This window comes from Athene noctua, chromosome 16 (genome assembly GCF_965140245.1).
Source record: "Athene noctua chromosome 16, bAthNoc1.hap1.1, whole genome shotgun sequence".
Lineage (NCBI taxonomy): Eukaryota > Metazoa > Chordata > Aves > Strigiformes > Strigidae > Athene > Athene noctua.
This window is the reverse complement of record NC_134052.1, coordinates 6,086,421-6,098,659: the sequence shown is the minus strand read 5'-3', so window position 1 is coordinate 6,098,659 and position 12,239 is coordinate 6,086,421. Positions and strand designations below refer to the sequence as shown.

The following is a 12,239-nucleotide window of genomic DNA, read 5'->3' as shown; positions in this document are numbered from 1 at the left end:
TTCTTAGACACCCTGGAATCGACCTTCCCCAGGCCTCCACCTCTTCTCAGCTCTTAGATCAATCTAGTGGTGTAGGAACCACCTTTAGTGCTTTACAGGGCTGTGTCTTAGTGCTTTAACAGCACTTACTTTCCTCTTTGCACCAACATCAACAGCTACATGAGGAACAGAGAGAGGAGACTACAGTAAAGCACCCACATTGTCTGAATTTTCTAGCCAATAAGCCAATCTAGCATTATCAAACTCGGGCATTTTGAGGGTGTTGGTCCTGCTGGGGCAGGCTCAGGGCAGCTGGGAACATGCCCGGGGTGACCACCCCGGCTGGCCCCCGGTCCCCCGCAGCGCTCACCGCCGCAGGGTTTTCACTCTTCCTGTTCTCGGCTGGTGTTTGCCATTGGTGTGGTCGATAAATCCCCCAAGCCCAGAAAAGGCTGAATTTCACTTGTGTATGCAGTGAGGAAAATATAGGATTTATAAATACCCATGCATATACAAGGGCTTGTGGGTTGGGTTGGTCTGGATTAAAGAAGGTATTGAAAAATGAGGGAAGCCAGAAACTGCAGGCTTCTCATTTCTGTGACTTCTAATGGCTTTTCCTTTTGCATAAACATTGCATTGACTCCATACCCAAGAGCACTGCAGGCATTTTCTCCCCTGCTCTGTACAAAATATAACCCAGACCTCTAAAATGGATATTTTTTATTAGGACGTTTGGTTTCCCCAAGCTGAGGAAAGAACAATTGCCCTCTGTGGCAGCAAGTCCCTAGAGGCTGCAGGGCAGCCGTCTCCTGAGCGGGGCAAACGGCAGCTCCTCCGTGGGGGTATAGCAGCAAATTAAAGCTCTGCACTTGAGTTCAGTGTTGCTGTGCTTGAGGACACTGTTAGCATGAGTTAAAACTCTTGTATAAAGAGTTGATTTGAAGACCCTGTTTCCAGACAGTAGCTGCCAGGATTGTATTTTGGTCTCTTGAGTTGGGTACTTTCATTCCCAGGAAACCAAAAAAAAATCAGAACCCTTCCTCTGCAAGTTGAGCTGTTGAATGCCGGTGAACTGGAAAGCAGCAGTGCAGCAGGCGGTTTGCTTCTCCCGGTACCTGTAAAGTGCTTTTTCTGCTTCTGCACTTACCCAAGGGTGCACACACGGGGTGTTGTGGGACTTCCTGGCCTGATCTGCCCTCGAGAGCAGGAGGTGATGTGGGGACCAGGGTACGTCCCACACCACGAGCGTGGCTGTCTCAGCGGGGACGTGTGACCCAGCGGCAGGGGAAGGCTGAGCTGAAAAAGCCCCTCAGTTCGGTTCTCCCCTGCTCGTGACAGAGGCAGGAGCCGTGCCTGTGGCGGGCGGCCACCCAGGGCAGCAGCCCAAGCGGGATGTACCGGCAGGATGCACCGAGCTGCCGTGCTCTGCGGCGGGAGGCGGCCGGTGGTGCCCAGCCCTGCCCAACCCACTGGGGCCAAAGAAGGAGAAAATGCATTTCCCGGCTGGAGACAGGACAAAGCACTGAGTGATGCTCCCACACTCACTGAGGGGAAGGCAAGTGCTAATTTTCAGCTGTGGTGTTAAACATTAGCTCTCCCAAAATCAGCGATGTGACTGCAAGGTCTGACCTTACCAAAGCCTCTCGGCGCCTGCCCGGGTTCCCTGTGTGCCCACATAAAACGAGATGGTCCAGTTGTGTGGCTCCTGTGAAAAGCACACAGGACCCTCCTCCTTTTCTGCTTCATTTCCCATGGAAGAGGGCACAGCAACACAGCTGGGGCTTGCAAATACCCACCCTGGGTCTCTCCCACCTCCAACACCAGGGCATAGCCACCCCAGAGATGCACCTCAAAGTGTGCTCGCACCCTCTCCTGAGGCACATCCTGACCTAAAGCGAGGGGAGAGCCTTGGTGGTACGCGATGCCAGGATGAGCAGGGAGTGGGAAAGGCTTACAAAAATCAGTGTAGGAGAAAGGTGGTGGCTCCCCCCTTGCTCCCCCCCTGCTTCCACATAATGCCTAACTGTGTGCGAGAGCAGTCGAGTCCCAGCTGAGACCTCAGGCTCTGAAAAGGAGGCTTTTAGCGTGAGCTCTAAGAGCCTGGCCCGTGCGGTGCTGCTAACATGACACTGAACTAACACTGCACTACAATCAAAGCATTTTAATAATTTAATATAATAAATGTCAGAAGGAGTGAATAATTCCCTGTAACCCTGAGGAGGCTGTAGGTGCCAGAAGGAGCCAAGTGGGTATATTGAGCTGCTTTAGCAATAGCCCTTTGACTCTCTGAAGGTAAATTTAAACCAGATGATGGAGGTTGGGTGGTCGCCTCTGTGGGCAGAATGGCGAGCACTGTTCAGAAGTGCGTCACTGAAACAATTTAGGCCCAAAATTTGGAAGGCAATGGCTGCAGAGAGTGGACAAAGAAAAGAAAAAAAAGTTCCTCCAGCTAGACATCAAATCTGAAGAACTATGGTCTGTTTACCTGCCTTTGGCATGCACATTCCCACTTCAAGCAGTAAACAGCATGTGGATAATTATTCCAGAAGGCTCTTTAATAAGCTCCGGGCAGTACCCCGCGTGCCTCTGGTATTACGTACGGATGGCAGGGAGCAGTGATACCTGCACAAGCCTGGCCCTGCCCCGAGCCGGTGCCGCGGGAGGCTCCACGCAGCAGGCATTGCTGCTGGCCACGCTGTCAGCACACGTCTTAATCCACAGGTTTTGGCAATTTGACCTGAACACTCCCTGCTGCTGCTTGGCTTCGGTACCAGGCTGTTCCCTACTCTGCCAATGGGTTAATGCTCCCTCCAGCAGCTCCCAGCCCAGCACGGATGGGTGCTGGGGAACTGATCCGTGCTGGTGGGTGACACTAACAGGGATGGAGCATGTGTCCCCTCGGCTGAGACATGATCAAGGGCCCAAAGCTACACTCCTCATTTTGCACTGAGTGCTGAATGATGAGACTCACCAGGAAAAAATTCACACACCCAGCCTAGTTCTCCCCTGCTCTGTGCCCATTGTCTCTGACAAACTGAGGGCAAAATGCTACTGAGTGGAGCCAGCAGGGTTTAGCACTCATTTTTCACTGTGTTACATTAGAGTAAAAGAATATCCAGGGTCAGGCCAATGGACAGCCTTTTCCTTGATCTGTTTTCACATTTATCCTGATCACAATCAGTAGTTCTCTTTAAAAAAACCCAAAAACTTTTGCAGAGGGATTCCCAAATGATGCTTTTAGATGAAGGGAAAAATTGCAAAGGCAGATCAAAGCTGAAATCACACTATTGCTTGGCAGCAGAGGAGTGAGACAGCTGCAGATTGCCATTATGGAAAAAGATAAATAACTTTCTACGGGATCTCTTTGGCTGCACAAACATATAAACCACTCAGTAGATAGAAAGGCTGGAGTGAAGCTTTTCAGCAAGACTAGGTAACCCATCCCAGAGCAGGCAGTGGTGGGATACTGGTTGGTAAAGCTCAGCTTCAGCAAGCTGGAGCAGGCATCTCCCAGCCTCGCAATGGAGCATCGGAGGGAACAGATCCAGCCTTGGCATGGGAGCTGTTACGGGCAATCTGAGGGTCTATCTGGCAAAGGAGCTCCTTCTGCCTTGCCGGCAGTGCTGGCCGGAGTGAGCTGTGGCAGAGCCCAGAGCCGTGTGCTGGCAGCAGCACTGGGGCTGGTGCGGGGAGAGGGGCTCGGTTACAGCACCGGCTCTGCAGGCAGCATCGGGATTGCCATGGCCATAAAACATTCATTTCCCAGACACAGAGCAGCAGCTAATGCTGTGAGTGACACTGGCACCAGCTGTAAATCTGATTTTGGCAGAGCTCTGTTGATTTATGCTTGCTGGTGATCCGCCTAACACATCTACGATAAAGAATTGAGAACAAGGAGGGCAGCAGATTGTATCACCCATCAAATAACTGAACAGAGCAGTGATGGGAAAATCTTTGGAGTGCAAAGCCTCAGGTGCCTGTGGGACTACCCAAAGGAGATGCTGGGTAAATATTTGCTTGTATGGGAGATGTGTTTGTCTTCCATATACAAACAGGAGAGCATCAGTTCCATCCACAACGTGGGAAAGCTGGAAATGAAAGGATATACATTTAAAGTGAAGTGTAACATGGATCCTAGAAGCTATAAAGGGCACGACCTTTTTAAAGTACACGTGTTGCAGTGGGAAGAATGGAATTAGCAGGTGAACTCTTCTAAAAGGCCACTTGGGATGCCTGCTTGCTGCTTCTCTCCCTGGGAGCTTGCTCTGGCTTGTGAGCCCAGCAAGAGCTCACCATAGCCTGCCTTTGGGGGGCTTGATTTACCTCTCTTACACGCATCTGATCATTTATGCCCTCAGTTCTCCATTTCTAGTCCATTTAAGAGGAAGAGAGACTGTTTTTAATGGGGAGGCTCCACTGCATACCTCCTGCAAAATTTTCCCTGGGTGGCCATGCCTGATGCCCCCATCCTCACTGCTTCTCCTCTGAGTGATCCCCCGGCACTGCCCACAGTCCCTGGCATCTTTCTTCTGGTGGCTCAGCAATGTCTTTTGCAGCTGTGCCAGGGGCTTCACAGCCTTCTCTGGCCACTGCTGTTTCTCTCTGATGTGAGGCCACCGCTGTGTGGAGATGTCATGAGTGACCCCCCCAGCAGTCTTGGGAGGGTCAAGAGCCAGAGCCTGAAGCCAGTTTTCACACAGCTTTCTCTCTCCTAAGGATGCTGGGTCTGCTTTGGGTCTGATGCTCATCCAGGTGGGACCAAAAACATTCCCTGGGCATGCAGAACAGAAACACAGAGCCATTGTCCAAATACCAGCAGACATGAACACCCCTTCCAAGCAAGGCAAGTGAGCTCAGCACACAGAATAAGTTAGCTCAGGCTTAAGTCAAGACCTTTCCATAATCAGCCAGGATCCCCTTGGTAGGAGCAATTTCTTGAGTGTGCCCAGCTGCCACATCCCAAACATAGGCAGATGTGCCAAGGAGGGGGTCCTGCCCAGGCAGCACCCCTCCCCTCTTCTCTGGTTTTCTCTTACCCAGCCAAAAGTATTCGGGGCGGGGGGGGGGAGGGGGTTAGGGGCTTTCTGTAGGGCAGGAGCTGGTGTTCTACAGATGGGTGGTCTCGCCTCCTCTGAAAGCAAGTCAGCAGTCTCCTCAGGAGACACCCCGTAACTCTCCCCCCTCTCATCCCCCAGTTCTTGTGCACGTGTCCCAGGTGGCAGAGCAGGGCACCTCAGGCTTGGACCCACCTCACCTCTCTCTAGCCAGTTAACGCCCAACCTACTAAGTTATCAGAGTTAAATGCCGGGTGCATGAGAACTCCTTCCAGTTAATAGAGCAGAAAGAATCAGCAAAACCACCCACTTAGGTCTCAGAGAAAAATGCAGCTATTTTCACCTAACAGCCCTTGCAGAAGTTGACAAGCAGCTACTCCTTGCATGACAGCTCCCCAGCTGCACTCACAGCTCAGCAGCATTTTCCAACTCACCAAAAATCCAAGCAGCAAGAAGCACATTAGGTGGAAAAACAAATTAATAATCAATTAGAGCACTGCTACCATTGTGTTGGACTGGACGTCTTAGAAATGCACATTTCAGAGCTGTAAGCATAGATCCCTGTGTGTGTTCAGTTGAAAACTGATGAAGCAGTTATTCAGTTATTCAAACTTTATATTTTTCAATGCCAGCCCTGGTGTTGCAGCAGCTGAGATGCTCTCTGAGCTCCAGTGCTTTCTGATGGGAAAGGCTTTCCACCTCTCCCACCCTGCCAGGCTGGACACGGAGGGAGCCCCAGGGTCCCTGCTTGGTGCAGGACTGGTAGGGCAAGGCGAGGAGCCCGGTTCTGGTGTTACAGTGCTGGGGGACCACTGTCTTGTAGATCCATCCCGTACCAAACCAACCTGCTTCGAGATGGCGTGCGGAGGTACCTGCAGCTGCCGGCAGACCAGACAGTACTGATCCTGCACGCCAAAGTCGCACAGAAGTCATATGGCAATGAAAAAAGGTAGGAGATCACTCCAGCTTCTCTGATAGCCACTTCCAAACCCAGCTACCTAAAGCTTGATTTCAGCCTTGCTAGATTTCTCTGATCTAAGATGGTAAAGCAGATGATTTAACATATCCCTTCTCCATCCACTCATAACCTTTTTGCATCCAAACCCATTATTTAATCTTCATGAACTGAGTAACACGAGAAGGTTATTAACCCCACCTCCATCCATCCCAGTTAGATATTCCTAGTGGTTAGGTTTCTCCCATGAAGTACTGGAGAGCAAAGATGAAGTAAAAGAAAGGCAGATACTACTCAAATCTTACCCCTCAAGAATGAAATTAGAAAGACAGAGAAGAGGAAAGGTATAGTGTTTTAAGTGCTCTGGAAACATTGTCTTAAAATCTGAACAGCCACAGCAGGGACTGGGATGTTTCCATCAATGCCCATGGTCTCCAAAAGCTGCTATTTTTGAAAATCCTTCCTGCCCTGCAAAAACACCTTGAGGTTCTGGCTTGCATCTCCAGAATTGCTACTCCTGGGCAGTGACGTCAGACTGTGGCACTGTAATATAATTAATCCTCCATTAATCCTTGTGATATAAATAATCCTCTGTTATTACTGAGCGTGGAGTAGCTATGAGGCAAGGAGCTCTACCTCTGAAGCGTAACCCACCCAGACCCCAACGACCCCAGGGGACAGCTCTAGGCTGGGCTGGCTGTGCCTACAAAGTCCTCATCACATCCAGCCTCCTGCCAGGGGCTGCTGGTCCACAGGTGAAGGTTTTTGCTTTGGGGCTGGGTCTCCCAGCCAGGAGGGAAGCCCTCGTATCACTGAGCCTTTGGGACAGCCTCTTTCCCCTGCTCCAGACCCCATGCGAGGGATGAGTGTGAAAATGAGATGCTAGGTCTGGAGAGGGAGAAAACCAGCACAGAGCTCCCAGGTTAAAGTTTAAAAGTGCAGTGCCATTTCTCTTCATGGTGGGAGTCGGAGGCCTGTGCTGTGGATGACTTGTTTAAATAAACCTGTACATAGGGCTTTAGGGCTCTGAAATATCCAACCCCCTGCACTGGTGTTTTCTCTGCTTTACCCAGTATCAATAGAGGATGAATTTGCACCATTCACACAAGTGCAAAGACAGTGGAAACCCAAATAAAACACAGGAAAATAGGTTTCTAAAATGCTGGCTATAGATTTATTTGCGTTGGGCTCTGAATCTGGCTGTGAATGCAAACTCTGTTCCTGACCTGCTGAAACTCCCACATGGCAGGCAGGCAGAGGCAGGGGGCCCAATCCCCCCTTGGCTCAGGGCAGGGGGGGCCGAGGCACCCTGTCCTCCCCTCCTGGGGCCATCCCAGGGCCAGTGGGCTTGTGGCCACCAGCAGCCCTGACAGATGTGGCAGCCACTCGGGCTGGGGCTGTCACTGTGGCTGGAGGCAGCTGGTGCAGGTCAGAGAGGCTGACACAGCCGGTTCAGCAGAGCCCAGCTCCTCCGGCCAGCCCTGCCCACACCCCCCGGCCAGGGGTCCCCAGCCCCTCGCTGCAGCACCATGTCCCTCCCAGATTGCTCCCAGCACTGGTGAGCCCTGGCAAAGGTCTCTGCTGTCAGCACAGCCACCCCATCATCCCCGAGCACCTCTTCTGGGTGCTGAGTGCAGTAAGAAAATGCCCTCTTGTTTCTGCAGGTTTTTCTGCCCCCCACCTTGTGTTTACCTGAGCGGGCCGGGATGGAAGTTAAAACAGGAGCAGATAAAAGGTAAGCACTGGGTGGCATCCCTTTCTTCCTGTGCCACTGAGAGCTTCCCTTCCCTCTGCCTCCATGAAGGGAAGAGTGACCCAGGTTATTTTATCTTTGCCCCCCAAACTCCTCTTTCCCTCTTGAGGCTGAGCCCCCCTGTGGTCCAGACCTGGAGAAGGCTGGAGCCTGGGTCACCCACTGCACCAGGAGGAACCGAGCCCTCGCCTGTGTCTGCCCAGGGGCTGGAGGGTGCTTCTCCCCATCTCTTCCAGCCAGGGACCTGGGAGAGGCGGATTTTCGGGTGTGTGGGTACATGGGGCTGGACAGCATGGGCAGCAGCCTGATGGAGACCCAGAAGCTCAGCTTCGAGGAGCAGCCGGATACGAAGGTAAAGCCCACTGCTCCCTGGGGCTGTGGGGACCCCACTTATGCAGGGGCCAGGCTGTCCCCAAAGTCATCCCACGTCCTGGGAGGACACATCATCCTTGGAATGTCACAGTCCTTCCTTCCCAGCCATGGCTCCCTGTGGCACGTGCAGCAGCCTAAGCAGCCAGGCAGGCTCCCCTGCCTTGCAAAGAGCCCTGTTGTCTTTCTTTGGCACCATCTTTCCAGGTCGACAGCCCTGTGGCAGGCAAACTGCCAAAATCTGCACAGCTCCCTCAGCCCCGGTACCTTCTCCCGATGAACAGCACTGCTGCTTATCGCAAAATGAAAGCCTGCTCTTTCATTTGCAGATAAACAGCTGAAAAAAACCCATGATCAATCCCAAAGTTCAAGAGCTTCAGCAGAGCTCTGACATCTTTTGATAGGGGGAAAAAAAAGAAGAAAAAGCATTATCTGGGGTCCCCAAAGAGCGCAGGGTCTGAGTCAGGCCAGAAACCTTACAAAAAGAGCCTTTGTCTGCAGTGCTCACATTGCTGCTAAGGCATGGTGTATCGGCCAGGACGGCAGGGAAACCATAAACCCAGGGTGATTTCTCATGTTATGTGGGATAAATCACACGTGAACATTCATTTCCATGAGGAATTCTCTGCCCCCAGTGTAAATAAAGCCTCTGCCGAACCCCAGCTCTTCATTCCACCTGTAATAACATCTCCAGTCGTTTCCCCCTTTAAATGAACCCGGGGCTCTTTGAAAGGGCACTATTATGTCCTTGCGGGGTGGTGAGGAGGGTAAGAAGGATGAGGAAGGCTGGTGGGGCTGGGCTGGAGCTGCCAGCAGCCCCCCTCTGCCCTTGGCAGGGCTTCGGCTGTGCCAAGGCGCTGTACATCTCGGACGCGGACAAGCGCAAACATTTCCGCCTGGTCCTGAAGCTCTTCTTCAGCAATGGGCAGGAGATCGGCACCTTCCACAGCAAGCTGATCAAGGTCATCTCCAAGCCCTCGCAGAAGAAGCAGTCGCTGAAGAACACAGACCGTGCGTATGGGGATGGCCCTGTGGGTAGGAAGCCCAGGGTGGGATGCTGTCCGAGTGCTCACAGCTTGGCTCCAGAGTGGTCCAGGCTGGACCCAGGGCCCATGGGCACCCCCAGAAGAGGATGTGTCTGGGCATATTGATGTCTCATCTCTGAACAGTTCGGCCACCACAGTGTGTAATGCCCTGGTGCCAGTGTGCTCCCCATACTGTGGGCTTCATCTGCACCTTTGAAAAGACCAGCTGGGCTGGCACTTACCTGCAGAGAGAGGCAGCTGGTGGGTGCTGGCTCCCGCCAGGCTGGTTACACCCATGAGCAGGACTTGTCCTCCCTTGGCTTGACAGAGCCATAGTTCAAGCCATACACAGACCTGGCAAGCACTAACCCCGCCACCTCTCCCTGCAGTCTGCATCTCCTCGGGCTCCAAAGTCTCCCTCTTCAACCGCCTGCGCTCCCAGACCATCAGCACCCGCTACCTCTCTGTTGAGGGGGGAGCCTTCATCGCCAGTGCCAGGCAGTGGGCAGCCTTCACTCTCCACCTGGGTAAGGAGCTTTGCAGGGCCGCTGGTGCCAACCATGCCCAGGGATGCCTGCCTCCAGCCCTGACTCTCCTCTCTTGCAAAGCCAGTTCTTGGGAGCGAAATGGGTGGGAATTAACCTGGGGATGTAGGAACCTGGCTCAGGTCTCACCTCTGCCCAGTGTTCCTGGTGTGTCTCTGGAGCTGATGGCTGTTTCCCACTGGTTTTGAGGGTTGGCATCATGCTCTGAGGGCGCACGAGCTGTGTCCAGGGCAGCAAGAGCTGTATTGGTCTAAACATTCACAAATCCAATCAAGTAACTTGCCTGAAAGAGGCCAGAGCCCAGCAGCATCCCTGCCCATGCTGCCTCCGGCAGTGTCCCTGTGAGGTACCACATCCCAGTCCTGTTCTCCCGTGCTGGGCTCCCAGGGAGCAGCGGTCTCTCCGAGCAGTGAGCACCTGCAGAGCAGAGAAAGCAGTAAGAAAGCACCGGGAGCAGGGCCAGACCTGTGCATAGCAAGGCGATGCAGGCTGACCCGCTCCCCAGCTGCTCGGGCCGGTGACTCTGCCTTTCTCCTTCCCGGCAAGCCGATGAGCACTGCACCCGGAGCGAGTTCCCCCTACGGGAAGGATACATCCGCTACGGGTCCGTGGTCCAGCTCATCTGCACAGCCACTGGCATCACCCTGCCTCCCCTGGTAAGCCTCCATCCCATCCCTGTGGTGTCAGGCACATGGCCCTGGCTGCTCTGTGGCTCTGAGCGTCGGGTGCCATCCCTGGGCTGATGCTGCCCCCCTGCAGATCATCCGGAAGGTGATGAAGCAGTATGCTATGCTGGATGTGGACGAGCCCATCTCCCAGCTCCACAAATGTGCCTTCCAGTTCCAGGGCAGCGACCGCATGTACCTGTGTCTGTCCACAGAGAAAGTGATTCAGTTCCAGGTATGACAGCGTGAGGAGGGGGTGGGGACCCCCGAGGCACTCCCCATCCTCTCTCCAGGCTCCTCTGTGTTGCTGCTGGCTGGGGAACATGTCACTGGGAGGGGTCTTACAGCAAAGGGTGTTTGCATCCAAATTTAGCTCAGAGTCGCTGCAAAGCAGTCTGCCTCCAGCTTGCCTGCTTCAGTGGGGACACTGTCACTGAGGTCTTTGCAAAAGTGTCATGATTCCTGTTTCCCAGTGAGTGAAGCAGTCACTTGCTGGAACGGAGACACTGGGTGTCCTGGCCCCGGTCCCCTGCCATCCCCACTGCAGTGTGTTTGAGGCTGTGACTCTCTCTGCAGGCATCTCCCTGCCCAAAGGAAGCCAACCGAGAGCTGCTGAATGATGGCTCCTGCTGGACCATCATTGGCACCGAGACGGTGGAGTACACCTTCAGCGAGAGCCTGGCCTGTGTCCATGAGCCCGTCAGTCCTGTGCCACTCATCACTGCCCTGCAGGTAGGCACAGTGCTGGCCACGGGCCACCCCCACCACTCCATTACCTGCCTCTGTCATGGCTCCTGCTCCTAAGCCCTTGCACCCATGCCTGGTGTCTCCCAATTTTGGGATGCTGTGGGAATGCCCAGGTCTGGACTGCTCTAGTGAGGACAGGATGAGCAGGCAGAGCATCCTTCGGGAGGAGTCTGGCTCATTCCACCACGTGATGCCCTGCCATGCCCTCTGCCCATCACAGCTCACGGGTGGCGGGGATGTGGCCATGCTGGAGGTGCAGGGGGAGTATTTCCATGCACACCTCAAGGTCTGGTTTGGAGACGTGGAAGCAGAGACAATGTACAGGTAACACGGCCGAGTGGACCGGGGAGCAGGCAGGGAACGGCAGCCAGGTTTGGGCTGAACTAGGCAGCTCTGGGAGGGATGTGGCTGCCAACCTTGGGGATGGGGGCACTTGCAGTGCCCTTTCTGTGGCACCAAGCACAAGCACTGCAAGGAGAGGCAGGGACGAGTCTGGCTGGTGCCTGCTTTCTGCCCTGACTGCAGGCTGAGGGTAGCGGTGGGTGGGGGACAACAGAGACCTCAGGGGGCTGCAAACAACCAAGCAACCCCAGCAGAGAGGAGTGAAACACCAGGCACAAGAGGGGAACCGGCTGGAGGCCTCACGCTGAGCTCCAGGCTGGAGGAGATGTGCTGACACTGCCAGCTGCTCCTGTGTGGAACCATCCTCGGCTAGTGAGTGTTTTCCTCTCCTGCGCTGTTCCCAGGAGCCCCAAGTCCCTCCTGTGTGTTGTCCCCGACGTCGCTGCCTTCAGCAGTGACTGGAGGTGGCTGCGCTACCCCATCACGGTCCCGCTCCTGCTGATCAGGGATGATGGCCTCATCTACTCCAGCTCATTCACATTCACCTACACTCCGGAGCAGAGCTTCATCCCAGGGCAGCAGGTCCTCTCGGACATCCCCCAGGACTCGGACAAATTACTTGACAGCATCCATCAGGAGTTCACCAGGACCAACTTCCACCTCTTCATGCAGAGCTAGCAAGCTGGGTGGGCAGAGGCTTGGCCTCCCTGCCAGCCCCAGGGAAGGGGAGCAGCCCTGAGCATTGCTGGGGTTCCCCGTCCAGGGCTCGGGGTGGGTCTGGCACAGGGTCCTCCCCACACATCGA

The 12,239-nt window shown here is 54.2% G+C and overlaps 1 protein-coding gene across 1 annotated transcript in view; it reads left to right on the top strand.

Annotated features, from left to right (window-relative positions):
- The window catches only part of RBPJL (recombination signal binding protein for immunoglobulin kappa J region like), a 13,682-nt gene extending 1,443 nt beyond the window's left edge, over nt 1-12,239 (top strand). Inside the window, exons 3-12 of the mRNA XM_074920598.1 lie at nt 5,857-5,982; nt 7,653-7,723; nt 7,978-8,093; nt 8,947-9,121; nt 9,525-9,662; nt 10,227-10,336; nt 10,440-10,580; nt 10,922-11,077; nt 11,313-11,416; nt 11,839-12,239. Coding sequence (XP_074776699.1) covers nt 5,857-5,982; nt 7,653-7,723; nt 7,978-8,093; nt 8,947-9,121; nt 9,525-9,662; nt 10,227-10,336; nt 10,440-10,580; nt 10,922-11,077; nt 11,313-11,416; nt 11,839-12,112 — 1,411 coding nt within the window. The 3' untranslated portion in view covers nt 12,113-12,239. The remainder of the gene's footprint in view (nt 1-5,856; nt 5,983-7,652; nt 7,724-7,977; nt 8,094-8,946; nt 9,122-9,524; nt 9,663-10,226; nt 10,337-10,439; nt 10,581-10,921; nt 11,078-11,312; nt 11,417-11,838) is intronic.